General features: G+C 39.0%; 1 protein-coding gene across 1 annotated transcript in view; it reads right to left on the reverse strand.

Moving 5' to 3' along the window:
• Positions 1–27,194, reverse strand: part of DHX15 (DEAH-box helicase 15) — a 45,661-nt gene extending 18,467 nt beyond the window's left edge. The window contains exons 1-6 of the mRNA XM_068188800.1: positions 27,007–27,194; positions 21,056–21,404; positions 16,316–16,509; positions 15,046–15,205; positions 14,451–14,669; positions 3,803–3,970 (exon numbers count right to left, since the gene is read on the reverse strand). Coding sequence (XP_068044901.1) covers positions 3,803–3,970; positions 14,451–14,669; positions 15,046–15,205; positions 16,316–16,509; positions 21,056–21,404; positions 27,007–27,074 — 1,158 coding nt within the window. The 5' untranslated portion in view covers positions 27,075–27,194. The remainder of the gene's footprint in view (positions 1–3,802; positions 3,971–14,450; positions 14,670–15,045; positions 15,206–16,315; positions 16,510–21,055; positions 21,405–27,006) is intronic.
• Positions 27,195–27,966: the final 772 nt, after the last annotated feature.

Raw genomic sequence — 27,966 nt, forward strand, 5'->3', positions numbered from 1 at the left:
AAAAACCCAAAATGAAACTACTTCATCCTAAAGATGAAGGGCTCCAATTCTGTCTCTGCACAAATAACTTCCAGTAAACTGTCCATCAATAATCAATCACTACCAGAGCTGCTCTCCAACACTATCACAGGATGATCTGAAATCAACCAGAGGAACTTCTAGTGAAAAGAAAGCAGTTTTCAGCTGCTGTTTTTTCCTCCCCACGGGTCTATTAACTATGTAACAAATGTTAATTGAGAATAAGAAGAGCAAAAATTTAATTTATGAAACCACTACTCAATTTTTTTTCTCACTTCTCTGGTACAAAGTGACAAGTTATACTGGAACCCTTTAACATCATGTATTAATTCTAGCTTTCTTCCTCTTTCTGAAAGCCTGAACACAGTAAACTGGTTAAATAATAATAAATTGAAAGTTATATACATTACCAGCACAGTATTTTTTAAATTTTGTTTGAAATAAAGCTGTTACCAACACATTCCAGCTAAAATAGTGAACAATATGTATTTAATTTCTACTGTCTTCTTCTATCACCAGATATTCAAACACCTTTACATATCTTTAATGTTACATTCTTAGCCTTTCAGAAGATTAAGTCATATGCAAAAATTAAAGCAAAAGTGACTATCAGAGTTCCAAGGCTTAATTTGCCACCATTTAAATTTTTATGTCCAGAGATGCAGTGTAACAAGCAATGGATACCATTAGCTCTCATACCAACAGTGACCACACTGAATCAGGTTATTACACGTTATTACCTCAGAAAAGATCCAAAACCTGTTCAGCGCTTCATCGGAAATGCTTACCCTTCACTTTCTAATTTCAGAGCAATCTGTCATTACTGCCTTCAGTTTATCACTTAGAACTGGAGAGACCCCCTAATACTTAGTTCAGAATTACAGTCAAGCCAGTGACTGCTGATTTCCCTTCCTGCTTGCTGACCACTTTGCCAGTCGGCTACTTATCACATTCAGCTTGTCTCTTCTTAAGGTCTAAGCTTGCCCAAATACTACAATATATTGAAAGCAGTACTTCGGAAAAAATGCTGACAATTACTTTGGAATTACGGTGTTTTACACTAAAATGACATGCTACTTAGAATTCCTCAAACAAACAGAAAATATTGTACACATCATTCACAGATGACCTGCACAAATTAGACAAGAAATCACAGCTACAAATATCAGTGCAAGTCAGTGCAAAATCTCAATACATCTTCATTAAAAATATGAAAGGCATTAAATATACAAATTAAACTCAAACTTTCACATTAGAAGTCTAGTCAATCCACATTTAGCTTACTGTTATAGAGTATACCTCATTTAAGTTTTGTGTTTTTCTGTTTCTGCTAATGGACAGAACCATCTACACCAAGATTCTTCAAATACTAATTACAGAGCAGAGACAAAAGGTTTCTATACTGCTTTTAACCACTGATTTCTACTAGGACACTTCAATATCAGGAACTCAATATAGTTAGTGTGCTTAGTCCACAGCAGTACAATTTAAATTGTACCTGAATTCACTTAAGCTATACTTTCCCAAGGTAGAAAGAAAAAAGTTATTTACATGGTGGATTCTGTTGAACATACAGATATCATTTGTTAATGTCACATTTCTTAAAAAATTACAATTAATGACTGCAAAAAAAGAAGAAACTTTAAAAAGGCTGAAGAAATTATAATATCTTTCAAGTCTAAGTCAAAAGACAAAGTTACTTGAACATCAAATAATTGAAATCAGCACTTAAGTATATTAAATAACGAAATATAATTAATCTTAGCTATAGTCTTGCAGTTTCTGAGATTAATTTAAAAACTTTGCTTTGAATATTAAAATACAGTATCTACATCTAAAAACATCTGTATTGCATATGTATTAACTAGCAATGCTTAAGACTGCTGAAACAAACTAGAACAGGGTTTGAAAAGAAGGGATGAGATGACAAGGAGTCTTTAACATAGGGCAATAGAAACGTTAAGTCATCTTCACCTTCCTCAATGAAAAAAAATATTCTTACTAGTTAATCAGAGTATTTGTCTGTAATCTTAAACCTTTTAACAACAATAGCTGCTTTCTAAGCTCAAAGGGGACAAAAAAGTGCGAAGTTGTCAAGCTGCATCACTACTAGCTGTTACCACTACTACAGCAAAATGCCACACTAATTCCAGCATCTCATTCCAGAAAGTTAAAGCTCAGGAGATAGTCAGTTACTGCAAGCATTTCACTTACACCTGTATGACCATTAGAGCCTTTGAAAGGATTCAGATCACCTACTAGCTCCCTCCTCAGCACTGCTAAAATCTAGGTTCAACTCCCACAAAGGACCGGATGAAGAGAGACATTTTCTTAAATAGACAGGCACAGCACCACAGTTTTACTTTACATACCTTGATCACTAAGACTAACTAAAACTAAATCAACATTTTAAAAAATTGCAACACAGATGCACTTTCACTCATAGTTAGATTTGTTATGGAAATAAAAAGTAAAACATGGAAGCCAGAATATTTCAGCCAAAGAGGAAAAGTAACTTCATAGGTCTAAGTCTGTTGTCTACATGCTGTGTCTGCTCTGCCCTATACAGGCATCTTTTGGGCATAACAACTTTTCTTGGAGTAAAAGAGTTGCTACACCTAGAGTGTCTTCCTCTCAGAGACTGGTACTGGCTCTGTCATTTCAACATAATAAAAACTACACTCTGCACTTGTTATCCTCTTATGCAGAAAACCAAAACCTGCCTATTCTGAAGGGCAGGTTTAAAAATAATTTTTAAAAATTAGTGAAAATTTAATTAAATACATAGCTATCACTTATTACTTAAAAGCAATTTCTTTCATTTAAGTCACTTGAAAATACAATTTCGTTGTAGCATTAGTTTCATGATTTGAGACTGAATGCTTTCTCCAATCAACTTCTGCAGGAAAAGAAGATAATTTCACTAAATTTAACAAGTGATTTATTCTTCCAGAACACTAGAAAGTTGTCACTAGTATTATACATGCACTGTACTGCACAAAAACAAAAATAACCAAGGAACAAACCCTGCCTAGAGCACATAGTATGATTCAGCTTTGGCCTTCAAAATCTTAGCTTTGTGACTGCCAGTTCAAGCAGAGCAGGAGTTTAGTTTTAGGAAGCTTTAATATGACTCCTTTCTAAAAAAACATATAGCTTCTACTGTGGATTATTGGAGAACTGACATAATCATTTTATGAAGAACATTCACTGTGCCATTTCAAGTTTTTCAGTTTCTCAATCAATTCTGCCTAATAAAAGAACCTCAGTTCCTCATTTATTACTTCAAAAATACAAATCTTAAACTTCAACATACTTGTTTTAACTTGCACCTTCTCATAAAGCTTAAGAAACAGATAAAACCTGCCTGGCAATCCACCCCTAAGAGACAGCCCAAATTTGTTTAAAGAAAAAAAGGGGGAAAAGCACATCTCAAAATAATTATTTAAGGAAAAAAATCCCATCCTCCACATAAATCATATTTCACATAAGAAACTTAAATGAATACCATTTCCATCCAGTCAAACCAAACTGTTACCACAACATCCTGGCCCTATACAGATTGATGACAGAACTTTGATTTGTACTGAGAGACAAATTTCAAGTTACCTAAAAATTCTAATGTGATAAAATACTGCATTTTTAAGGCTTCATAAAAAAAACCCTGTACTTGTTGCTGTCAAAATATATTTAAAGGAGCTGAAAGTCATAGTTGATATTTCATACCCATGCAACTATGAGTAGCTACTTACAGAACAGAACACTAACACAGCTTAGTATTTACCTTTCTTCCTATTGCTCCATTTTGTTTTTTTGGTGGGGGAGGTTCAAATATTCTTTGCTGTTGCTGTGGAGGAAGGGTGGAATACAATGGAATGATTTTTATGTCACCAACTTCAGGACCTAAGTCATCAATTTCACGTTTTATCCTCTTGCAGGCTTCATCAATCTCCTGCAAAACAAGAATACTGGTTAGAAGAGAACTCCATGAAAAAGGAAGCATATTTAGAGCGCTTATGACAATTAGATTAAGTATACACCCTGAAGAACAATCACAGTAACTTCTACATTAAAAAGTAAGAAATCAATCAAGGTGCTTACCGAATCTGCAATCAAATTTCCACAATACTTCAGGATGTTTCAGCTTCTATACTCTAATGAACAGCATAATTTGCATTCAACATCCTTTTTCTTTTAGTCATGTTTCCTAATTAAATCTCTACAAATTGTACTAAAATTGAAATCTCTCACCCTGGAATATTAAACTGCACTCATAACCTTTTCAATTTTCACAATCTGAAGGAAACTGATGTGCAAGATATTTTAAATAAGCCAATTAAGCTTTAATGTCACGTATCACTAATGCAATTATATAGAAGATTTGCTTCATTGTACCTAATGAGAACAAACACCTTTACAGTATAAACATGGATACTCAAAACCAAACCTCTCAATCCCGGTTTTCAGAACTTACTTCAAAATTAACTGAAATTCCATTTAAGCTTAAGAAAAGTCAGTGAAATACTCTGAAGATGAAAGATGTTTTATGCTTTTTTCTACCATAGTATTTTCTAGCCTATTGTCTGCTTACCATAGAAAACAGTTCACCACAGCCCAACCATTCCAAGTTCATTTCATTTTCAAACTACTACATTTAAGCCAGCTAGGTGACCAACAGTTATAACAAGATCTATGGAAAATTGGATTGCACAGAAATTTAGGTTAATGAGTAACACCATTCATTAACATAAAAATCACAACAGAGCCTTCACTAGTATAACTAAGAGACACACTGACCAACTATGGATCTTCCATCTGAACCACTGAGGGGAGAATAAAGTCCTGACAAAAACCAGCAGTAGGCAAAAGCAAGAAAATTTACTACAACATTCTCTGAGAAAAGAGGGGAGACCTCCCATGCCATGCTGACTAGCCTGAAGCTGAAGTGATACTTTAGACCCTAAAGCAAATATACGGAATTGGTAATCTAAAGACTCCATAAAATGACTGCTTTTGCAGTCATTTGCAGTAAAATGACTGCTTTCAAACTGATTTGACAGGCAAAAGCAGTCTCCCTTTTAGAAATCCTAAATTCAGGTAAATCTACACCAAATTTGGGTCTTTCGCTTGTTTTTAAAAGAGACATTTAAATTCTCAGCACAAATGCATTGAGTATGTTTTAAAGAAGCACAGACAATACTTGTTCTGTACTGATCAGTGTATACAATTAATATAAGCATGGCAAAAGCCAATTCAGCACTGGATAAGCATTGGCATATCCAATTCAAGATATTCTATGATTCTAACTGTATGCACAACCACACTCAGATGATGACCAAAACTGGTACCCCCAAGTACACAAGACAGAAGGATTATGTGCAGTAATAGTTTTAAAGTGTTAAGGATACCTTTGAGTGTTCAAGATTTGTTTGCATCACATGAAGGTATCTAAATCCAGAAATATGACCCATATAGTTGAAGGCACAATCCTATCTTTAACCCTTTAAAGATGCAGGAAGTCTAATTCAATCATCTCACTTTATTCAAGTATGAAAGGCTTCTTAAAAACAAACAAACCATACACCTTTAAGTATTTGCACACCATATACTCCAAATAAATTCATTATAAAACCCCTTCCTGGAATGAAGATTGCAACAATCTGCACAGAAGACACTTCTTCTCAGGCAGAACAACAAGAAGGTAGAGTGAACTTGGATTGTATTTGGATTATGTCTGGAAAAACTCCTCAAAGCTACCACACTGAGTACCTGAGGTAGTGGGTAAGGGGGTAATAGGAAGTAGGAACAGACACAGGATAAAAGGACCCACACACAGAGATCCATGATGCTCAGTGCATCAGCATAAGGACCTTCTTCAGAGTTAAAGAAGAAAACAGGCCTAGCATGAGACTTCAGCAGTGCTAAAGTTACTAGATTGATCCTAGTTCTTCACAAATAAGACTTCTTAGGACTAGTACTTGAGAAATACTTTTCAGTAAAATAATATTCAATGAACCTGTCCATTTGATGCACTCATGCTAAAAAAAGGTGACTACCAAAAGGTAAAAAACAAGCGGGCCACAAAAAGAGGAAGGATTACACTAGCATTTGCTCATTTTTCTCAAGCTGCAAGTGTCACAACACATCGGTACTACACAAAACCCAGTAATCAGACTTATCCCAGACAGTAATCTCAAGCACTTTAAAGCTTCCAGAAACTTCCTCTTGATCCCATCAAAATTAATTTACAATACACAGGCAATAGCTACAGTTAAGCTGCAACACTATGGAAACTAGAATCAAGCAGCAGTTAAGAACCCCTCAGTACTACACTCTGAACATTAACATGGAGTACTCAACATTCTTCCACACCATCAGCCCCTTAAGTAATTTTCCTTGGAAAAGCTTCCAAAACAACTACAATCCGTAAAGATAATTTATTTATTTTTATATGTACTAGTGATCAATAAGGGAATGGGGTGGTGAATATTTTTCAACCAGGAAAAACAAAGTCACCTCAACATTCAAGTGACAGTAAACAATTTTTATTTCGAACTTACAGCTAAGTAAAAATCACTTAGAAAGAGAAAAAAAAAAAGCTGCAATCTGGAAAATAATTCTATCAAGATTATTACTATTAAATCAAATTTAAGCTAATTGAAATGGTGTTCCTTCCAACAAACTGGTGTGACTAAGACTGAGTCTAGACAAAAACCTGAGCAGGCTGCTTTGTTTTCAAATAGCTGGTGGGCAACAGGCAATATCTAGAATATCTCCCAAATTAGGTGAATTTAATTCAGCAGTTTAAGTTTTAGTAGGAAATTCTAAGACCCCAAAAAGCTTCAGGATTTTAACGACAACTTCCATTTGTGCAAAACCTAAGTCTGTATGGGAATCAATACTTAGCATTGTATTGTTTAGAAAACAAAGCAAGACCAGGGAGCACAGTTTCCCTTCAATTTATTAGTAACAGTAGTGCAGCCATCAATATTTTTACAAAACAGTAAGTAGGTTACTTTATGCCTTCTCAATCTGACAAGAATTTTACTCCATCTTGAACCACTTTTCCAAAGAAAAGGCAGGCTAATAGCTAGTGCCTAAAAAAAACCCAAAGCCACCTGGATTCACTAACTTTTCCTCCTCTCACTGAAGATGTTTTTTTTTCTGAGCAGCTAGAAACGGTCCACCAAAAAGGCAAAGGTCCACCAGCCCAGAAGCAAACTTTTGCATATGAAGCCTGTCAACAAAACAAATGAGTCCTGAAGTCTCAGAATGCCAGGACTAAAACCAAGAGGACCGTAAGTTTTCCTGTGGCTTAACTTCAAGAGTACCACTTACAGGACACTAATGCTTAAAGCTTCATCCCACCACCATCTTTGATGCATACTAGTAAATACTTACCAGACTGAAAGCATGAACAGGACTTTGTTCATGTCCTGGACAAATTATTACTAAGTAATATTCAGCAATACTCACTTTTTTCCTTTAAAAAATATGTAACTTACAAAAGCCTTATTACTAAAAATCTTTCAGGTATGACTTTTAAAGACTGTCTGTGCCAGTTCCTGGTTTCTCAGGCTGTGTCAAAACACATAGCAAAGAGAAACTTGGAAGTAATTGAACCACAAGCCAATACCTTATCAGCTGCCTCCAATAACACATTTCCACTGCTCTGTATCATCTCTCTTCTTCAATACCTAACATATCCTAGCTCTGCATCAAAAACTAAGGATTTGAATGCATTATTAGCAGTTCATCTAAAAGGAGCTGTATAAAATTAATCACACAAGAGACTGATTTTGCCTATCATGCAGATTACTTTTTTCTGCTGTTGAAAATGAAGTCTTTATTACATGTTCAAGCTGAATGCTCAGTAGAAACTCCCTTCCATTTCTCTTCCTGATAGAATTTTTGCAGTCAAAAGTAGGGTGCACATACTGAAGACCATGAGCAACAGAAAAATATTACAGGACCAGCTGCACATCTTATTGAGTTAGTGCACCATGTCTTTAAGAAACAAGTTTGTGCTGAAAAAATACATGATTCTTACTAGTTCCATTATAAGCTCTATTCAACAGCAAGCAAAAAAAAAAACAAACAAAACCCCAAAAAACCAAAACCCACAAACAGCAAAAGAAACCCAGAATGACAAGCAGCAATGCAGTTCACAGAATGACAGAACAAGAGGTTGGACAGAACCTCGAGGATCATCTAATCCAACCTTTCTTGTGAAAAACAGTCTAGGCAAGACGGCCCAACACCCTGTCCAGCTGAATCCTACACGTCCAGTGTTGTGGAACTCACCACCTCCCCTGGGAGTTTATTGCAATGGTTGATTATTTCCATTGTGAAAAATTTTCCTCTTGTCTCTAACCACAATCTCATCAGGATTAACTTTTATCCATTACCCCTCATCTTTTCATGTGGGTCCTTGTAAAAAGGGAGTCTCCATGTATGCTGTAGCCACACTTTCAATACTGGCTCATGATGATGAGATCCACCCTGAGCCTTCTTTTCCCAAGGCTGAACGAGCCCAGTCCCCTCAGCATTTCCCACTACTTTGAAAACATCTATGGCCTCAAGTTACTGAGTTACACTGCTCTTGCAAATCTAGCCATCCTTACCTTCTGTTTGTGTGCAAGACTCACCCGTGCTGCCATGGAGAAGGTACAGTGAAATTACACTGACACGAAACAGCAGTTACTGAATGATGGACCATAAGTTACCCTAAGCCAAAGTGATTCCATTGCCAGCATCCACTCTAACTCACAGGCCAGAGTGGTCTGTGGTCTATGCAAACAGCCAGTGAACATGCTGGCCAGGCTCCACTCTATCCCAAGGTCAAAGCTGTACCTCATCTTTACAAAAACCCTTTCTACAAAAAGATGGTGACTAGTGATGTCATTTAAGCACCTTCAATGGGACAATTTGAGCACTTGGCATGCAAAATAGAGGTCAACGATTTTGTAAATATGGCCCTTGGGAACATTATTGCAGAATCCCTTTCTTCAGCTGACCCTTTATCTGGTACACTCGAAGAATCTCACAGGATGAGCAAAACTTCCAAGACTGCTCCAGTTAAAACATACTTTTAACTCTTCTAAACAGGAGATGACAGATCTAGCTACAGAAGATCAGCTGCTACACTATACAGTCACATTTAGCTTCATCCTGGATACATGGCTAGCTACATGTTGGATACATGAAACAGGCATAACTCTTAAACCCCAAAGGCAACTAACACCGAAAATCCTTGTGAAAATGAGTATGGGGCAAAGGAAAATAATGAATAAATAAAAAGTACTTTGCAAACTAGAAATATTTGGCAGACACCTTAACCTGTCCCCTTCTGAGTTCTATCACATGCAGGGCACAGATATTAACATCTGGCTTTGGTGACATGAACCATTATAGAAATACAGTCTTTGTCTTTGAAGCCTGCATGGAACTTACGTAATTTCCCTTTCTTCCTCTGGAAATTAAAGCACACTGCTACAAGCTAAAATGACAAAACTGCAATAAAAAGAACCAGCTCCAAGAGCTGCACCACTTCAGACCTTTGAACACAAACTGAGCAAAACAAAACTTTGCAAAATTATGCACAGACAGAAAAAAGTAATACATGGAGAAAGTAACACTTGACCATAACTAAAACTGCTCTGTCAAGTCATTGAATTTGCCTTGGCATAATTCCCATATTCAGGATCTCTTTGACCTGATTAATTTGTAATTTCAAATACTGACATCATTTTGAATGAAGAGCAAAAAACCTTCCTCCTTTTAGCATTTGAACAAAATTAGTATTACTGCACTTATTTTAGTTCATGCTGCCCAGCTCCCCAAATACTTCCTATCTGAATCTAAACAGGACAACTTGTGTTCACTTTCAGTACACAGACTTCCTCTTAACCTCACCCAACCACTACCACTGACACCAAAAGAGTTGTCAATTTTTTCTTCAATGAACACGTATGTCTCTGTTTTCTTTCAATTCCAAAGTTCATCCAGTCTCACAGTGATGAAAATATGGCGCCTTTAAAATAAACCCTCATTTACCAAACTTTCTATCAAAACCTCAAAAGTTTTTTGTAACTCTTTTCTAAACCACCAGTTTTACCAATATCACTTTAAGCTTTTCTAGAATACTGAACTTCACAGCAACAATTTTAAGTATATTTATCTACAATCAAGAACACTCCTGATCTGTACTTCACATCTACAGATGCAGCTTAGATACTTCCTCATAAATGTGTAACAATGCATTTGACTTTATTAAAAAAAGGGTAACAGAGAATACAACTGGCATTTGTAAATGCCCATGTTACCAGAACATATAAGACAGACCTATACAGTTGCTGTGTCATTATTTCTGTCTTTCCCACCCCACAAGTTTCATCTCTAAGTATGTTACACCTACTCTCGGGTTACTGATCTAATGGAGTGTAAAATCTAATACGGTTTTAGAAGAACTCCAGTAGGAAATAAACAACTTGCCTCTAAGATCTGCAAGCTTAACAAATGTGTATCTACACAACCAGACTACCAACTTTGTAATTCCAAAGACTGAGAACAAGTTTGACAACACCTATTGTCTAAGAAAGACATGTTGACTGAAATGTAATTATGCATTTCCCTTGTGAAACAAAATCCCTCTCAGTTTTCAATTTTGCTGGTAATTGATGACAGGTAACCTAGCTTACAGCTGTCCAGGTGGAGTGGGTTGATGCTGGCTGGATGCCAGACACCCACCCAAGCCTCTCTATCACTTCCCTCTGCAGCTGGACAGGGAGAGAAAATATAAGGGTTCATGAGCTGAGATAAAGACAGAGAGAGGTCACTCAGCAAATACCACCACAGGCAGAACAGGCTCAAATTAGAGATATTAACTGAATTTATTACTAACAAAATCAGAGCATGATAATGAGAAGTAAAATACAACCCTCAGAACACCTTCCCCCCTCCTCCACCCTTCCCTCCTTCCCAGCTCCACCTCCTACCCAGCAGCACAGGGAGACAGGGAATTGGGGTTATGGTCAGTTCATCACAAGTTATTTCTCTTATTTCTCTCCATGAACTTCTCTGAAACTGAGTCCATCTCCTCAGTAACAGATCTCTGCAAGATGCTGCAGCATGGGTCACTCTCCCATGGGGTGAGTGACCAAGGACAGACTGCTCCAGAGGGGGCTCCGCTCTCCATGGGCCCTCGACATGGTCACAGCCTCCTGTCAGGGATCCACCTGCTCCAGCATGGGTGTCTTCCATGAGCTGCAGGTGGATTCTGCATCCTCATAGATCTCCATGGGCTGGAGGGGCACAGCTGCTTCACCACCAGCTGCACAAGCTCCAGGAGAATCCTAGCTCTGGTGCCCACAGCACCTTCTCCCCCTTCTCCCACACTGACTTTGGTGTCTACAGAGTTGTTCCTCTCACATATTCTCAACCCTGCTCTTCTCTGGCTGCAATTACAACTACTCAATAATTTGCTTGTTTTTTTTTTTCTTTCCCTTCTTAAACGTGTTATCACAGAGACATTACCACCATTGGCTCAGCCTTGATCAGTGGCACATCCATCTTTGGAGATGCCAGGGGTTGACTCTGGTGAACATGGATGAAGCTTCTAGTGGCTCCTCAAAGAAGTCACCCTGCTACCACAGCTTGGCCATGCAAACCCAATACACCAGGTTATACATTTTTGAACAGTGGCATTAAACATGAACACTATGTTCTGAATTTTCCTGATATACCAGGGGGGTTGTTTGTTTTAAAAAATCAACAAATGAGCTTTCCTCCTTACAAAGCTTGTAGAATGAGTCCTGATTCAAAATGTTCATTCCTAGTAAATTTTGCTTTTAAATATCCTCTTTTGTTATTAATTGACTTAAAAGCAGTTCATACTGTGTAATCATATACTTTTGCACCTTTCAGGATTCAGGAAGGAAATTTTTACTGAACACATATTTCTACACCATTAACAACAATTTTATCATCATCCAGTAGCATGCTAATACAATTAAAATTCCTTTCGTTTCTAAACACATTTAAGCTTCTTTTAATTTTCTGGGCATGACAACACAGAATCTTCCTTGCTATCTCCAAGGTTCATCATCTTCTCTATGTCTTACCTAATCTGTACTAATTAACTGTTATCCATCTTAATTCCCATACGAAATTACTTCAAACTATTTTGGATAAGAACACAATAGCCAATAAGAAAACCCATTCTACCACAGGCCACTGCAATTACACCTTATTTTCAGCCTCTTAAACTCTCAACAAGTCACATTTGCACCATTTCAGCTAAAGCATGTTCCTTTTCTGTCATTTCATTTAGCTTTGCATATGCACCTTTCTGGCAAGAAAAATAATCTTGCACCCTGTTCACACTGTTTTGAAGAATCTGAAAGAACTACAAAGCATTTCTGCCTTGCATACATCAATTTTAGCCTAGCTACTAAGCCTAATGAACCTGAAGCATACAGTGGTAATGGTACCTAGAGCACACTTTCCCATTCTTCAGAGTACAGCAGGTCACACCACTTTATATTCAACAGTGATACGCACAGAGACTCTATTATGATGCTCAACAGAGGCCTCAAAATGTCATTAATCAAAAGAGTTAAAGTATTTCCAGGCTTCTCTACAGAAGCTAAACCAGACTTGAATTTCATGCTAACCACCCAAACTAAGACTAGGCCCAGGCAGAGTCAACTCCAGTGCCCCTGGGTAGTAACATCAACTTACATGTGGAGTGGACAACTCTAGACTCCAGAGCAGAGGATGCTAGCTTACCAACGCGTGTTTTAAAGTGAGTCGGTAATACAGTATTAGATGCTTTTATGCTTAATTATATCAATACACTTATGACTGCGTTCTGTGTACAGAATTTTATTCAGAATTTCCTTATAATACATTATGTCCTGCAAATCAACCCAGTGAAAATCAAATAACCTGTTCAAACAAAAGAAGAGCAGCAAAATCTGCAGCGCTGGCAGGTCTGGAGTCTAGAGCCATTTGCCAAAGACACTCATCCCATGCCCTGCAGTGATTGTTGCAACAGGTTATTTAGAGTAATACACAGCAAGCACATAATTCATAAATCAGGAGGCCATGTATTTGCGCTTTGCGAAAGGTTGAAAACCAGCCTGATTTAGCATCTTGTGAGAAAAATAAATTCTGCTGAAACAGCAGGACAGCAGTGTTCCTTTCTCTTGCCACCAATTTTCACCCTTCTGCAACAGCTGTTTCACTAATTCACACATTTAAGTGCCCAGCTAGTCTGAACTACAACTTCAAACTAAAACCAAGCAGGTAGGTCTCAAAGCCACTATCACTGAAAGTATTTCTTCCTACCTGTATTTTAACTTACAGTAATACTCCAATCAAAGAAGGACAAATGTAAAAGTCAGAGTATTTGCTTTTATAGTGCTTTGGTTTTTTAAGGGAGATGACCTGCCAGAAGACACTTTAATCAAATGTCTTAAAACTCATATAAGAGAAAACACATCTTTATGGCTGGAAAGTCTACTCAAGAAACCAGGGTACCTTTAGCATCACAAGTTACTTGTACCACTATCCCCCCTTGGCATAGTTAAGGTTGTGCTTGCTCAGAAGAAAGACAATGAATTGTTCCACATCCCTTGACAGGTACTTCTTCAAAAGCAGTAACTGAAAGAAGAATGAGTTGAAAAATATTTTTGCTAGCTGCATTTCTTCCCCTATGAAAAACACATTTAGGTTGACTGAATCCAGCAAACTTTCAAAATGTCTACGGGTTTTTAACCTCTTCTCCATCTCAGTTTACCAATATGGACACTCAAAGAGCTTCAAAGAAAGACCAGGACTAGAAAAACACCCCAGGTTATTTCAAGTAAAGTATTTTAAATTTCCAGAAAATCTTTATTTCCTGATGTAGTTAAGTGCTTGTATACAATCCTCTTTGGCATGGCATGGAGTCCATTTCTGAGACCTAACTCCCTGAACTTATGGTACCTAAAGTCTACAGCCTAACACTCATAGTTATTGATAAAAAAAAAAAACCAAACCTGAACATTGTTATTAAAGCTATTACTGACAGCTAAGCAGCAGAACCAAATGGTTATTCTTCAGACAAGTTGTACAATACACGTACAGTTGTGCACATATTTTCAATAAAAACCAAGGACACTCTCAGGTACCCAGATCTTTGGAGTTCCCGTCAGGTTCATTCTGTGGCTGTTTTTGAAGTACTTGAGCTGATGAGAATTTTCATTTTAGAAAGGCCTTGCACACCATTTACATTACAGATATGTACAATGTTGAAGGACCTAAAGTGTATGGCAGGTAAACCTCAGGTCATCCTAATAATAAACTAGAAAAGGAAACTGTTTTAGTCTACACAAGTCACTTGAAGCAGTTTCTGTATGGAACAATGAATAGGAAACAGAAGAAAATACCTCTTGTCCAGTAAGAAAGAGTAAGAGATCTCCTTCTTCTTCTTCACACATGTGAATTTGTATCACTGTTCGAATGGCAGCCTCAAGGTAGTCCCTTTCGGGTTCTGGAGTATAGAATATCTCCACAGGATGGGTACGACCCGGGATAGTTAGAAGAGGACAGTTATCAAAATAGATCTGAAACTTGCCAGCATCTAAAGTAGCACTCATAACTATAACCTGTAGATTTGGAGGACAAAAAGTTACTCAACGTTTAGAACTTGTGACATGTTATGCATGCAACATGTAATTTTAAGAAAGTAAATTGCTGATTGTGATATAAGAATACTTTTATTACCTGAATACAGCACCCTTGTTTATAAAGGTTCAAAAAAATTCCAAGTCAAATACATAAGGTTAAGCTACAATTGTATTGTTTCTAGGAGCTTCCTCAATACAAAACACATTCAGAATTTCCTAGGGTTAGCCTTCCAATATACATTACCACAGATCAAAAAAACAATTATAAAAATCAGCTAATGGTAAAGACAGAGATACTTTATCCAGTATGACTGCAACTAGAACAGAGATGCTGTTGAACTTCATCATTACTGACCTTCAGATCAGATCTTTGTCTTACAACTTCCTTCAAAACTCCCATCAAGATATCCGTAGCCAGTGTTCTCTCATGGGCCTCATCAAGAATTATAACACCATAGCGCTCCAGCAAAGGATCATTCATTGCTTCACGAAGTAACATACCATCAGTCATATACCTGAACAAACAGAAACAATTCCAACTCACACTCTGCCTATTAGGCTTGATACAGAATCCTCTTCCATATTCACTGCCTTGCTTGAACTAAACTTTTAATCAACTTTTTAAATGTAGTAACACCAGCAAACTACTTTCAACACTGTAACATGCCCATTTTGAGTTTTCAAATAGAAACAAAGTAAAAGTGGAATCTTATGGGGGGGAAAGCTTAAAAAAAACAGGGGAGTGAGGGGAAACAAGGTTTAGTAACACTTACAATAGTCTGTAGACTATTACTGGCAGACTTCCAAACCTAAGCTCAAGAGAAGGGAAAACACCCTCTAAAATCCAAGATACACTGTTTCTGCAATTGTTCTCCTTTTCTGTCTGCAGATCATCTGTTCACTTCTTGCTTTTCTGCTACTGTTAGATTTATTTTTCCATATTAACTTTATGCCCAGTCCTTCTACTTGTACGACCAAAGAGAAGCCATCTTTTGGTAGAAAATCATTGATCCTTGAACCACACTGTGATGTTTTTAACTGAGCACCTTGAATGCAATTTGCAAATGATGCATTTAAATGCACCTGTTTCCTGGCAGCACAGGAGTCTATACCAGATGACAAGTACAACACTCATGACAATGTGTCCCAGAGCCAGGCATAGGCCAGTTTTGAAAATTTGGAAAGTTCCCTTTACTGAAATAATGTACTGAACTTCACCAGAAGTACCGTGAGTAGAAGACCCCAGACGTAAAACATCAGCTGAATTTACAACAAAGAGAAACTGCATATTAAAGTGCTTTAATATGAATAGTGCCTTAATAATAAAATACTTATTCAGGTCACCTCCTTCTTTCTGGATAATTTAAAATTAATTTCTATAGGGTGCAATGTCTTCTTTAGGAGGAATGAATAATTTCCAACTCTATTCATGCCTCATACCTCACAGTTCTCTCAGCTCATGCTACAGCTCCCTTGACTCTTCCCCACAGAGACACAAAAGCACCAATCCACAGAGTCACTCCTTATTACTCCTTTCATAACTTTGCTCTCACCCTTCATAACCCTGTGGTTCCCTCACCTCCAGGTAAGCTGTTATACATTTACCTGACAGCTGCAATACTTACTTCAAAATGGTTTTTGCACTACTGCAATCTTCAAATCGAATGGAGTACCCAACCTCCTGGCCCAGCATGACATCCATCTCATCAGCAACGCGCTGCGCCACGCTCATTGCGGCCACTCGCCGGGGCTGGGTACACGCAACTCCCCTCTTCGGGCCAGGTAACGAGCGCATGTAGTCAACACACCATTGAGGGATCTGCCAAGGATAAAATTCAGTGATAAACACACTTCAAATGGTCACACGGAATCTGTAACCCTTGTACTGAATCCAAAGTCAGTTAGAATTCCACAGAGATGTCAACTGCACACACAAAAATAGCCAAAGCAGGACAGACTAGACTAGAGATAGACTAGTTAGTTGGATCCACTGCCATTAAATAAAGCACACTCTCGTTACGCATGTACATAACTATCTTTGAAGTCATAAAGGATATACATAGTTTCATGGTACATTTTACCCACACTAGATCAATACCTTTTACAGGTACTTAGCAGCAGCTAACATGCTCCAGAGCAACCAAAATTAGAGCTAACACACAAAATTTGAGATCAGTAGCAAAGTTAAAATTTTACAGTAAGCAAAATGTATTCTGTATCTCGAAAAAGTAATGCTTATTAATATGTTTAAGCAAAAAGAATTATTTTAGTAATAAAGAATTGTCTTAGCCAAGAAGTACAACAAATAAAATGAACAGATAATTATGTTCATTAGGTTTATTAGTGTTCTTCAGAAATTTCATCAACCACATATAAAACCCCTATGCTTTCCTTCCTGTGTTAGCACTCGTTTCATTTGCCAGTCACTAGTTTTCTGCTCCTATTAGGAATACGGAAACAGTAAGAATCATCCAAAATAAGTTTTATTCAGAATTCCTATGGTCAGTAACTGTTTGATGGAGATAGATTATTCTCAATATGTTCTCAGTGTGACACTTTATGAGGCGACATCTCCAGACCGAAGTAGTTCCAAGCCTTCAGACCAAAAAACCCACTTGGTTCTTAGTAATTACTTTCCAAGTATTCTTAAAAACATGAAGAGGAAAAGAAAACATACCATTTATACATGGCATTCCAATGAGGAATAAGAGAGAAAGCAGTATAATTTAAACCAGGAAAATGTCAGCTCTTCATTATTGTATTTTCATAGCAAAATGGACATAAGTAAACAGTAAGACATAACCAGATACAGATCGGTGTAGCCAAATGCATTTTTTAAATGAAGAATATACTTCCACTATTAATATAGGAACAATAAAGCAAACACAATCAAAATATGCCAGAAGCCTATTAGACTGCTGTGAAGAACTCAAATTTCTGAAAATCCTATTCAAAAGTAGAACTAATAGCGTTCTTGAACACTAACAGCAGCAACACGAAACCCTATCCTGTAACATATACACGGCTCCCCTGCTTTACACTAAGTCACTAGTAACAGCTCAACTAAGTGTATTAGTATATGTGAGTATATTAGGTGAAGCTTTTTGACTTAGAGCAAGTCCTGAAATAAATTCTGAACCAGCAGGTCTGTCAGGCCACTGCAGCATGAAATAAAACCAATTTAAAAGTGATTTTCCAGTAAACAACAAAATCTGCAGCACCGGTGTCAAATGAAAGAAAAGGGCTCCACAGACTTCCCTGTGCTAAGCTGATACAGACTTTTCCTGTCCAGCTTTCGAAGACATACATATACTGGGAAACAAGACTGTGCCATACTGCATTTTTTTACTTCAGTCATATCTGGGAATATACTCTCATTTGGTTATTATGAAACCTAGCCTTAAGTTAATCCCACTGACAGAAAAAAATCCTACACCATCTTCAAAAATCCCTGACTTTCCTTATAAAAAAGGTCATTCTATCAGTATCAAAAGCAGGAGGAATGGCTTTAGTTAGCACCATTTAATCTCAAGGACTTTCTCAAGTAAGAGAGATTCTCAAATATGACTTCCATAAACACGAGGAGGTAGTGACTACACATACATACACTGGCCTCTAAGATCAAGGATAAATGGACTAAGGGCTGTTTAAGACTACTTCAAAGTCAAAGGAACTTCATTATTTTAAGAACTGCATAGCAAGAGACAGAAGAGCACTGCCCTTTCTGGCTTTTTTGAGCCTCTCCAACTTCCTGAAAACTTCCCTAGTTAAAAGTTACATGGTAGAAATCTCTGAATTTTCATTATTTGAGAACCTGTATCAGTTCTCCTGCACACTAAAGGACAAGGATTAAGCTCTACTCCACATCACCTTGCTCCTGAACTTCGCCAAGAAGCCTTGCTAAAGAAGTGGCCTCGCTTATGTTATATCAATACACAAAGGACATGCCACTCTACCATTCTCTTTACCAAACAAAGTGAAACTATTATACCAGAACCACATATGATCCCAGATTTGAAAGAGAATGAACGCTGCAATTACAGTAAGTAATTACCCCTTCCTAAGAGAAATCTTCTTCAGTACTTTGGGGTTTAAGTCTATGTGAAACAAGTGAGAAAAGTTTAATCTTCTGTTTTTTCCATTGTCTTAACCAAGCATTTCCAATCCTGGGTGCTCTACAAGACTAATGGAAAAACATGCATATAATCACAGAATCACAAAATTATTTCAGGTGGAAGGGATCTTAAAGATCATCTGGTTTCAACCATCCTGCAATGGCCAGGGATGCCACCCACCAGACCAGACTGCTACAAGCCCCATCCAACCTGGCCTTGAACACTTGCAGGGATGAGGCACTCCCAACTTCTCCAGGAACCTGTTCTAGCATTTTACCACTCTCACAGTGAAAAATTTCCTAACAGGTAATCTAAATCTCCCCTCTTTCAGGTTAAAAGCAATTTCTCCTTGTCTTATCACTATCTGCCCGTGTAAAACGTCACTCTATGTTTTTTGTAAGTCCTCTTTAGGTACTTAAAGGCCACAATGAGGCCTCCCTGGAGCCAAGATGAGCAATCCCAACTCTCTCAACCTGCCTAAATAGGAGAGGTGCAGATAATAATCAGGGAAAGGACTTGAAAGGCAGCAGCTCACTATCAAAAATATCTACTACTGTATAGCCTTTTACTATCACAATGAAAGAAGACATTAATTTTGGAAATAATATTTTTCAAATGTTGCTTGCTTTTATTTGTATAAATCTGACATTAATAACTTATGTACACCTGCAGTTTGAGCATTAAAGGATTTCTTAGCTGCAGAAAAGTATTTATCTTGCTCTGATCAATGAATTTAAGAAGAAAAACAATCATCCCCAAAAAAAGTTTTAAGACAGCAACTGACCACAAAAACAATGAGACACTACCATATGCGAAACGAAGTTTTCGTTAGGTGGCAGCAGGACAATTTTCAGTGATATGTCCCTACAGAGACACTGTCAATTGTTTAAAAACGTATCTGCAACCTCACAGAGCAAATTAAGAGGAAGCAGGGAAGCTTCCAAGACAGTTTATGTACTTCTGGTAGCTTAAATCCAGTTTTTAGGAAAGATGTGTTAAATTACTTAAATCCTTTCAGAAAGTAAGGGTGAAAGTAATAAAATAACTCAGGAAAAGCTTTACATCTGAGGAATGACACTGACATAACCTTTAGATCTTCAAATTTCCATATCACACAAGTAATCTTGTTTTCATATAAGTAAGTACAATTTTAAATACAATATTCAGGCTACTGCATCTTCCAAATAACTACATAATCAAACCTTTCTAAAGAATTTTATACAGTCCTTGTCTTGGTTTATACCGTTTTAAAAAATACAGAATGTCATAACACTACCTGCTAACATAACGCTGGTTCCTAGAATGTGCAGCAAGGTCCTGTAACTTTAGATATTTCAGGCACAGCTATAAAAGATATTCAATATACTACTATGTCCTTCACATTTTCTCAACATCCAAAAATTGTATGACCAAAAATTTACTGTCTCTAAGATGTAAAGTTAGCTACAATCCCTTTTATAAAGACTAAAATATTCTTCTGTTTCTATTTTCTGCCTCAATTTTCTCAGATTACAGAACAAACTAGTGTTTTACATTAGTTTTCAACACAGACTTTAAACAGCAAACTAGAGGATAAAGTTTTGAACAAGTTTGTCCTGCTATAAATACCCAGGTGTTCCTTGTACTGGTCCTCAAAATTTTTCTTAAGGCTTAAGGAGGCTCTGCACATCTGTTATCACTATTTTTGGTACTGAGGAAGACTTTTAAAGCCTTCAGTCTACCAAAAAAAAGTGATTTTTAACTACAACACTAAAAATCTCTACAATCTGTGAGAAGTTTCAGCACCAAAGAAACATAAGACTCTACCTCTCAAGTTTGAGTATCACCAAAAGCTAATCAGATGTCAGAATTGTATCTGACATTTCAGTTCGTTTTATCTATAGCAGTAAGTTTCATAAAACATGAACAAGTTCATACTTCGTAGCTGCCATCTACATAGACAGCTAAATAAATTACTGGAAACCACCACTTCAGTTTGTGGATTTAGTACACTTCTGTCCCACCATAAAAGCTGTATCTTCCTCTAACAGAAACCAATTATAAAGTCCAATGGAACCAGGGGCCTGGAAGCAGTACTGGATTTTTGAAGTGGAAGAAGCTGTAAAATTACCATCTTTTGCACTCACTAAGCAAATATAACAGCCATCATATTAGTTTTGCTCACAGTTTGTGAAGTATTCTTACACAATTTATTTCTCACACACAACCACAACCTTTAAAAAATGCAGTATCATATAGATAAGAACTCACCTGTGTTGTTTTACCAGACCCAGTCTCTCCAACCAGCACAAATGACTGATGCCTAATCAAAATATCTGTAAATCTTTCCTTATATTCCCAGACAGGAAGTTGTAGCCTTTTTTTCAGGATATCATAGTATCGTGGGGTATGTGGTAGATTTGTGAAAGGGTTAATACTGTGTGGAATCATTGCTGGTTTTATAGCTGGTAACCCAGCAGCTGCATAATATGTAGAGTTGGATGTAGGTCGCAGATCTTTTTCCTTGTCCCTCTCTCTGTCACGATCTCTATCTCTGTCACGATCCCTGTCACGATCTTTTGAACGATCATCTCGGTCCCTGTCCCGGTCCCGATCTTTCCTAAAATGGGTGAAGAGACACAGGAGAAAATGAGACACTTGAATATTTAAATGCAGAGGAGGAATTTTAATACAACACAACCCTAAAGGTGCCCAGGCTGAAGTGGATACAAACCAAACGTTTAAAGTCTTGTAGGCAGCTACCTGGAAGGATAAGCACCAAGGAGTAACAACAGTATATATGATACATACTCAACATTAGATAGACACAGCTATGCTTATTGTACCTAAATACTGCAACAGTTCCTCTCATTACAGCCAAGACTGAATAAAGCTATCATGTGGAGAGATGAATGTTTTAACTCCCTTCACCTAATGATTCTAAAGAATCAGCTGTGCAGTGTACATGTCTCACCTCTCCCCATCCCCACTTGCTGCTGCACAAAAATAAGAGAACACTAAATAGTGTTTTTGCCTACCTACCAAGGGAATTATACCCGCCCAAAACAAAATAACTCAAGATAGTAAGCAAGCCACGGAAGGAAAGTGTGATTTCATTATTCCACAATTACTCTGTAGCTTTATTTTTGTTTCAAGTCTTACACACAATTCTGACTCCATCAGCTTTGATATACAAGTTGTTGAGTCTGGAACTTAAAACCAGCCACTACAGTTCAAAGAATCAGAATAATCTAAGTTGGAAATGACCCTTAAGACTATGGAGTTCAAGTGTTAACCCAACACTACCAAGCTCTACAGTATCTTCTCCAGTATCACCTCATACCACACACCTGAACAGCATTTATGTATTCGCATTTGTTCCAAATGTTAAGTAGAAAAATTCACTGCATGTGCAAAAGAAACACAGTATTCTCAAACTGACCTCAGTCTTTTTGAGAGTTTCTGATTCTGCAAGTCCATGTACTTGTTCCTGCACATAATCCCACTCTTCCTACAAAAATGCTTAGAAAAGAATCCTTAGTTAGACCCAAAAACTACAGCTGCATGCTTTTAATAAAAATTCCCAATTCAGGACTTTGAAACAAGCCCTGCTTTACAAAAACAATCAATTTCATTTTAAACTAGATCAAGTTAAAAAGAATACTGGCATCTTTGCCTGCAAAACTGAGGATATCCTCAGCTTTGTCTCTTTTTGTGCACTAACTGAAATCCCATCAAGAAGGCGAAACAACAAACTAAGTCAACACCAGCTTTACAGTAAGTGCACACACAAACATTTCTAGGATATATTAAGCAAAAAACAAAACCTCGTCTCCTTCTTCACCAACACTCAGGCATGTCTAAAGGACCATGTCCAAAGAAAACTCTTGCCAACACTCCTCTCCACAGCTTTTTTAAACATGCATTTGGCATTCAAATGTAGCTACTGAAATAATACCAAATTCTGATCTATAGAGGAGATGCAGTAACCAAAATTATATGAGCACTGATTCTATAAATTTTAATTCAAAGTGTGCTGTGCTTTGGAAACAACCACCACTACTCTTCTGGTATAAATGAATGTAATGTATGCAGCCTTTTTTTTCCCTCAGCACTGTAGCTTTAACATTACTTCTAACACAGTCAAATGCTGTACAAGCTAGAAATCTCTTCCTATGGCAAAATGCCAGGCAGATACTGCAGAACCCAATGGGTTCATATTCTCCATATGGAAATTACCCCTACAAACCAGGATCCATTATGCTACTCAGAAAGGTCTAGGAGTCGAATACCATTTATCAGATAGCAACGAAGCTTTGGGCTTGGCTGATGAGCTATTCACCTTCTAAACAGCTAGAGGTACCAGGACATACAAGTGCATGGTCAGGCAGTAACATCACTGGCAGGAAAAAGAAATAAAGGTATAAAAGCAATTCAAGAATGGTAAAGCCAGGGTAAAATGCAAAAGACTTCACTAAAGGTAGAATAAGTCACACTACTAATGTGCAGGTTTGGATTTTTACAGTGTTCATTTGTGTATGTATGTTTCTGAAGGATTTGTATCCTTCACCAGTATCCAGGTAAAGTGTAAATAAACCACACCAACAAAATCTATTCCACAACCATTTACTTCAACAGTATCATGTCAGCAGCTTCTGCACTACACACCATCCAGTGTACTTTCCTGTACACTTCAGCCCCCATGAAGCAGCTCTAGTGCTAAAATGAATAGATCCCCACTGCTGCCTACCCTTCCCAGGTGTCAGCACAAGCATTTCACCACCCTTCCCACCTGCATTAATTTTAACTTGGATCACTATGTCTGATCTGGCCTCCTAAACGCTCCCTTGTAGCACTTATTTTCTGTGTTGGTAGCTACTTGTGTGGGCTTAAAACAGACAAAAATACAACCTCATGTACAAAAAGTGAATTAAATGGACTACAAATACAATCCATCATGGAAAGTGTCATTAATCCCCCATTTCTCAGTTTCTTCACTGAACTCTTACAGCTTTTATATTGTACAAACAGAAAGGAAACCTACCAAGCTCTGTGTAAATTTCAGAAGTAAAAACTACTTATGTGTTAATAAAAGAAGTTGAGTCTATTTCTTTTTTCAAAAAGCAGAAGAAAAGCAGGGGCAACCAATCCTACCACAGAAACAGCACAACATACAACATGCCTTCAAACTTACTCTCTAACACTTATAAAGTATATAGCAGCACTTCCTTTCCCTGAAACTATTTTTACCTATTTCCCAATATTACTGAAGCTTAGCAGACACACACTCCTTTGGTCAACAAGGAAAAAGAGGAATGACAGTTATGCTGCCATATTAATTTCCTTAACTTTCTAACAATGTGGCTTGACAGTTCTTTACTTATAAACTATCACATTTTAGCTGCTTTTTCAATATTGCACAAACAGAACTCAAACACAAAAATTTACACTAAAGTAATAATTTAATCGCATTTGTCTTGCGCCTGAAACCCATAACAGCCTTCATGATCAGAAGGGGGCTGGGATTTTTTGCTCTGCTTTTAAGTGAAAAAGTCTGGTCTGCTATTTGCTTTCACTTCCTTACATTCACACACATATAACGTATATGAACACAAAAGAAGCACTATAGCAATCACTAAATAAGCATGTTTTATTTGATTAGAAATCATATAAAAATAAAAAGGGAAACAAAGGACTCAAGGTCCTGATCAGCACAGTGAAAGTTTAAACCGGTCTAAGAGATCATTAGTACTCCTCCCCATTACTACACACAGCAATATTTGATGCAAAAAAGGCAATACAGCTAAAGGAATTTCTGTTCTATACAGAAATCAACCAAATACAATTAGTCTGAATGATACATCCCACTAGATCACTTTGATGTTACACAACTCAAATATATTAAAAAATAAATTAACATATTTTAAAATAGGTATGTATGTAATTCGCAGAAACATTGCAACCAAAAATCTTCCATACAATTTCTATTTTTCCAAAATGATTTTTACTTCACAGACAATACTTCAAGTCTGGAAGAAAACAGATGTCATGCAGATGTTTAAGGTTACACCAACAATTACAAACACGTTGGCCAAGTAGAGCCCATGTAGCACTGCTGCTGTCTACAGCCACCCATACTAACGTAGGCCTCCATTAAAGAGGAAATAAAAAACAAGGGTTCACTTGAAATAATATTCATATTTTGTCAGGTAGTCCAGTTTGGATGCAAGACACACTACTGTTCTGAATGTGAAGTGGTAACCATGCAAGGCACTCATCAGCTTAATCCAGCTCCATAACCACCTACACTGCAGAAAGGCACTCTGGGCACAGAGGAAGACAGGTACACACACGCTTTTAACAAGGCTCCACACATCCTCCTCATGGCCTTGCATAAGCTGCAAAACCAAACTAATCTAAAATAAACCAACCATGTAACATTAGTATGACTCGAGCTACGTGAATTAAGACTGCAGGTAATCTAAGAAATAATCATGCTCAGTAATTATGCTTCTAGTGAGTTTTTCTCAGTCCTATACCATTTCATGCTTTTACCAGCAGAGGAGGGGACAAAGAAGGGGCACAAGACCAACATTTGTACAGCTCTTAGGTGCCATAAAGGTCAATGTCTTCTAGTTTAACACTGGTGGGAACTCATTGCAGTACATACAAAATGGTAGGACTAAGAGTGCAGAATAACATGATAAGTAAAAACAATGACAAATAAAGCCACACCAAAACTACAAAACCCAGCAACATACAAACACGGAAATACTGACCTGTGATTATCGCTACAGCCAGCTGTAACAGTTTTACCACATTTAAATAACGCCCCGTTCTGACATAACCACTTGATAATTTTACAAAAGCTTCTATGTACAGAAAAACTGTATATGTGCATTTCTGTACACTCAGAGGAACTATTTCAACCTCTGGGAAATCTTACAAAAATGCATTAACTAACACAAATAGCTCAATATATTTTTAAAAACGTGATTATGATGATCCTACAGACAGAAAGTAAGAGTTGACTAATAAAAGCTTATTTTGTTTAGCTGAGAAAAATGAATCAAACTCTAGGGGCTAAAAACTGAAGCTGTACAAGCTTACCTTAAAAAAGGCAAGTTTTGCCAAGACTGTTTGTCAGTGAATATTAACTGCTACATTCGACTTAAGAGTTATTTAACCTTTGAGAACTGAAGGGTTTTTCTTAGATAAACAGTCCAAAACAACGCTGACGGACGGAAGCCTCCTGTGCTCCATAAAGAAAGCCAGACTAGATAAACACTGCATTTCTTTGTATTCCTTGAAACTTCAGAAATTTACTTTCAAGAGCTGCCTGCCTTTCCTTCCCCTCCTTCCCAACTAGAGAAAAAGATTACGTGTAAAGAAAGCTCTAAAGCAACGCTGAATTTAAGGACAGCACCAGTGCATTCTATGTGTTCCTGCAATTACATTAACCTCAACAAAAATATGCTGAAGCGTGGACAGTACGGTCCTAAAACTTCAACCTTCGCAAAAATAAGAAAAAAAACCAAACAATCCCTTGCCCTCTAACTCAAAACCCACCTCACCATCGATTCCTACTTCAAGCCTAGCACATCACAGAGGGTGACTGGGTGAAAAGACGTTAACAAAGGAACAAGGCTCCCACCAGTGCAGGCACTAATAACACGGGCTGCACAAACCCCGTGTTAACCCTAGGCCCACGCTAGCCAGACCTTTCAAGCCAGAGAATAAGTAAACAAAAACAAAGGAAGCGGGGAGAAGGAGTGGGAAAGGTGAATATAAATACGAAGGCGAAGAACTGCAAACAAAGCGCGGCGCGGGGGCGCGGGCCCGGCAGCGCGCCACCCCCGCCACGGGCGCCCAGCCCAGCCCAGCCCCCCTGAGCGGGCAGCCGGGCCGGCGCCTTCCTCCCTTCCCCCTCCCGGCGCCGCCGCACGAGGCCCTGCCGCCCGCTCCCGCCGCCATCCGCCCCCCCGGCGGGGCGGCCGATTCCGAGCCAGGCCCAGCGCTCCGGGGAGCCGCGAGACTTCGGGGCCTGCTCGGCCGAGGCGGCGTCGGTACAGCCTCTCCCTGCCTCGTAAGACGGCCGCCCCGCGCCCCAGGGAGCTCCAGCCCCGGAGGGGCGGCCGGAGCCGGGGATGGGGCGCGGATGGCTCGGGAGCCGCCGCGATCCCCACCCCGCCGCGGGCCGCGCCGCCCGCACCACCCCTCACCCGTCAGTGGTGCGTTTCTTGCTGGAGCTGTAATCGTCGCCCAGATCGAGGCGGTGGCGCTTGGACATGGCGATGGCGGTCGGTCGGTCCGGCTGGCGGTCGGTCCGTCCGGGTGCGGCGGGCGGGCGCTCTGCGCTCCCTCCCCGAGCGGCGGCACGGCGAGGCACGGCCGACAAAATGGCGGCCGGAAGGAAGCGCCGGGGCCGCGCGAGGCGCTGGCGCGCGGGCCCGTCGGCCGAAGCCTCCCCTGGGCGCGAGCCCGACGGCCCCGCCCCGCCGCGCGCGCTGCCCCGGCGGCGCGAGGGCAGCGGGCTGAGGGCGGGCCGGGAAGAGCCCCGTGACGGGATCCATGGATCGCGGCGTCACCCGGCGTGGAATCACCTTCGGGATCACCCAGTGCAACCGTCCACCCAGCACTGCCACTGTAACCACTGGGTCACATCACCCAGCGCCGGAGCCAAACACCTCTTGAACGCCTCTGGGGATGGTAATTCCACCGCCCTCCTGGGCAGCTTATTCCAGTGCCTGAGCACACTAACACTGAAAGATTTTTTAAAATATCTAATCTGAATCTCCCTCGTCTCAGCTTGAGTCGATTTCGTTTGGCCTTCTCGCTGCAGGCACAGCAGAAGAGACCAGATCCCACCTGGCTCCAAGCTCCTGTAGGGAGCCATGAGGTTCCCGCTGAGCCTCCTCTTCTCCAGGCAGAACAGCCCCAGCTCCCTGAGCCGTTCCTCGTCAGACATGGTTTCTAGACCTTTCACAAGCTTTCTGCCCTTCTCTGATCACACTCCAGCACCTCACACCGTACTTGAGGTGCAGCCTCACCAATGACCCTCCCTGTCCCTCTTCACAGCCCTGCTCGAGGTTACAGCCTTTGCTCAGCTGCTTGAATGAGCGTGCGCTCCTGCTCCCTGACTGTCGGAGCATTCACCTAAACGGCTCAGCTAACAAACACCA

Source organism: Anomalospiza imberbis, chromosome 4 (genome assembly GCF_031753505.1).
Source record: "Anomalospiza imberbis isolate Cuckoo-Finch-1a 21T00152 chromosome 4, ASM3175350v1, whole genome shotgun sequence".
NCBI classification, from domain to species: domain Eukaryota; kingdom Metazoa; phylum Chordata; class Aves; order Passeriformes; family Viduidae; genus Anomalospiza; species Anomalospiza imberbis.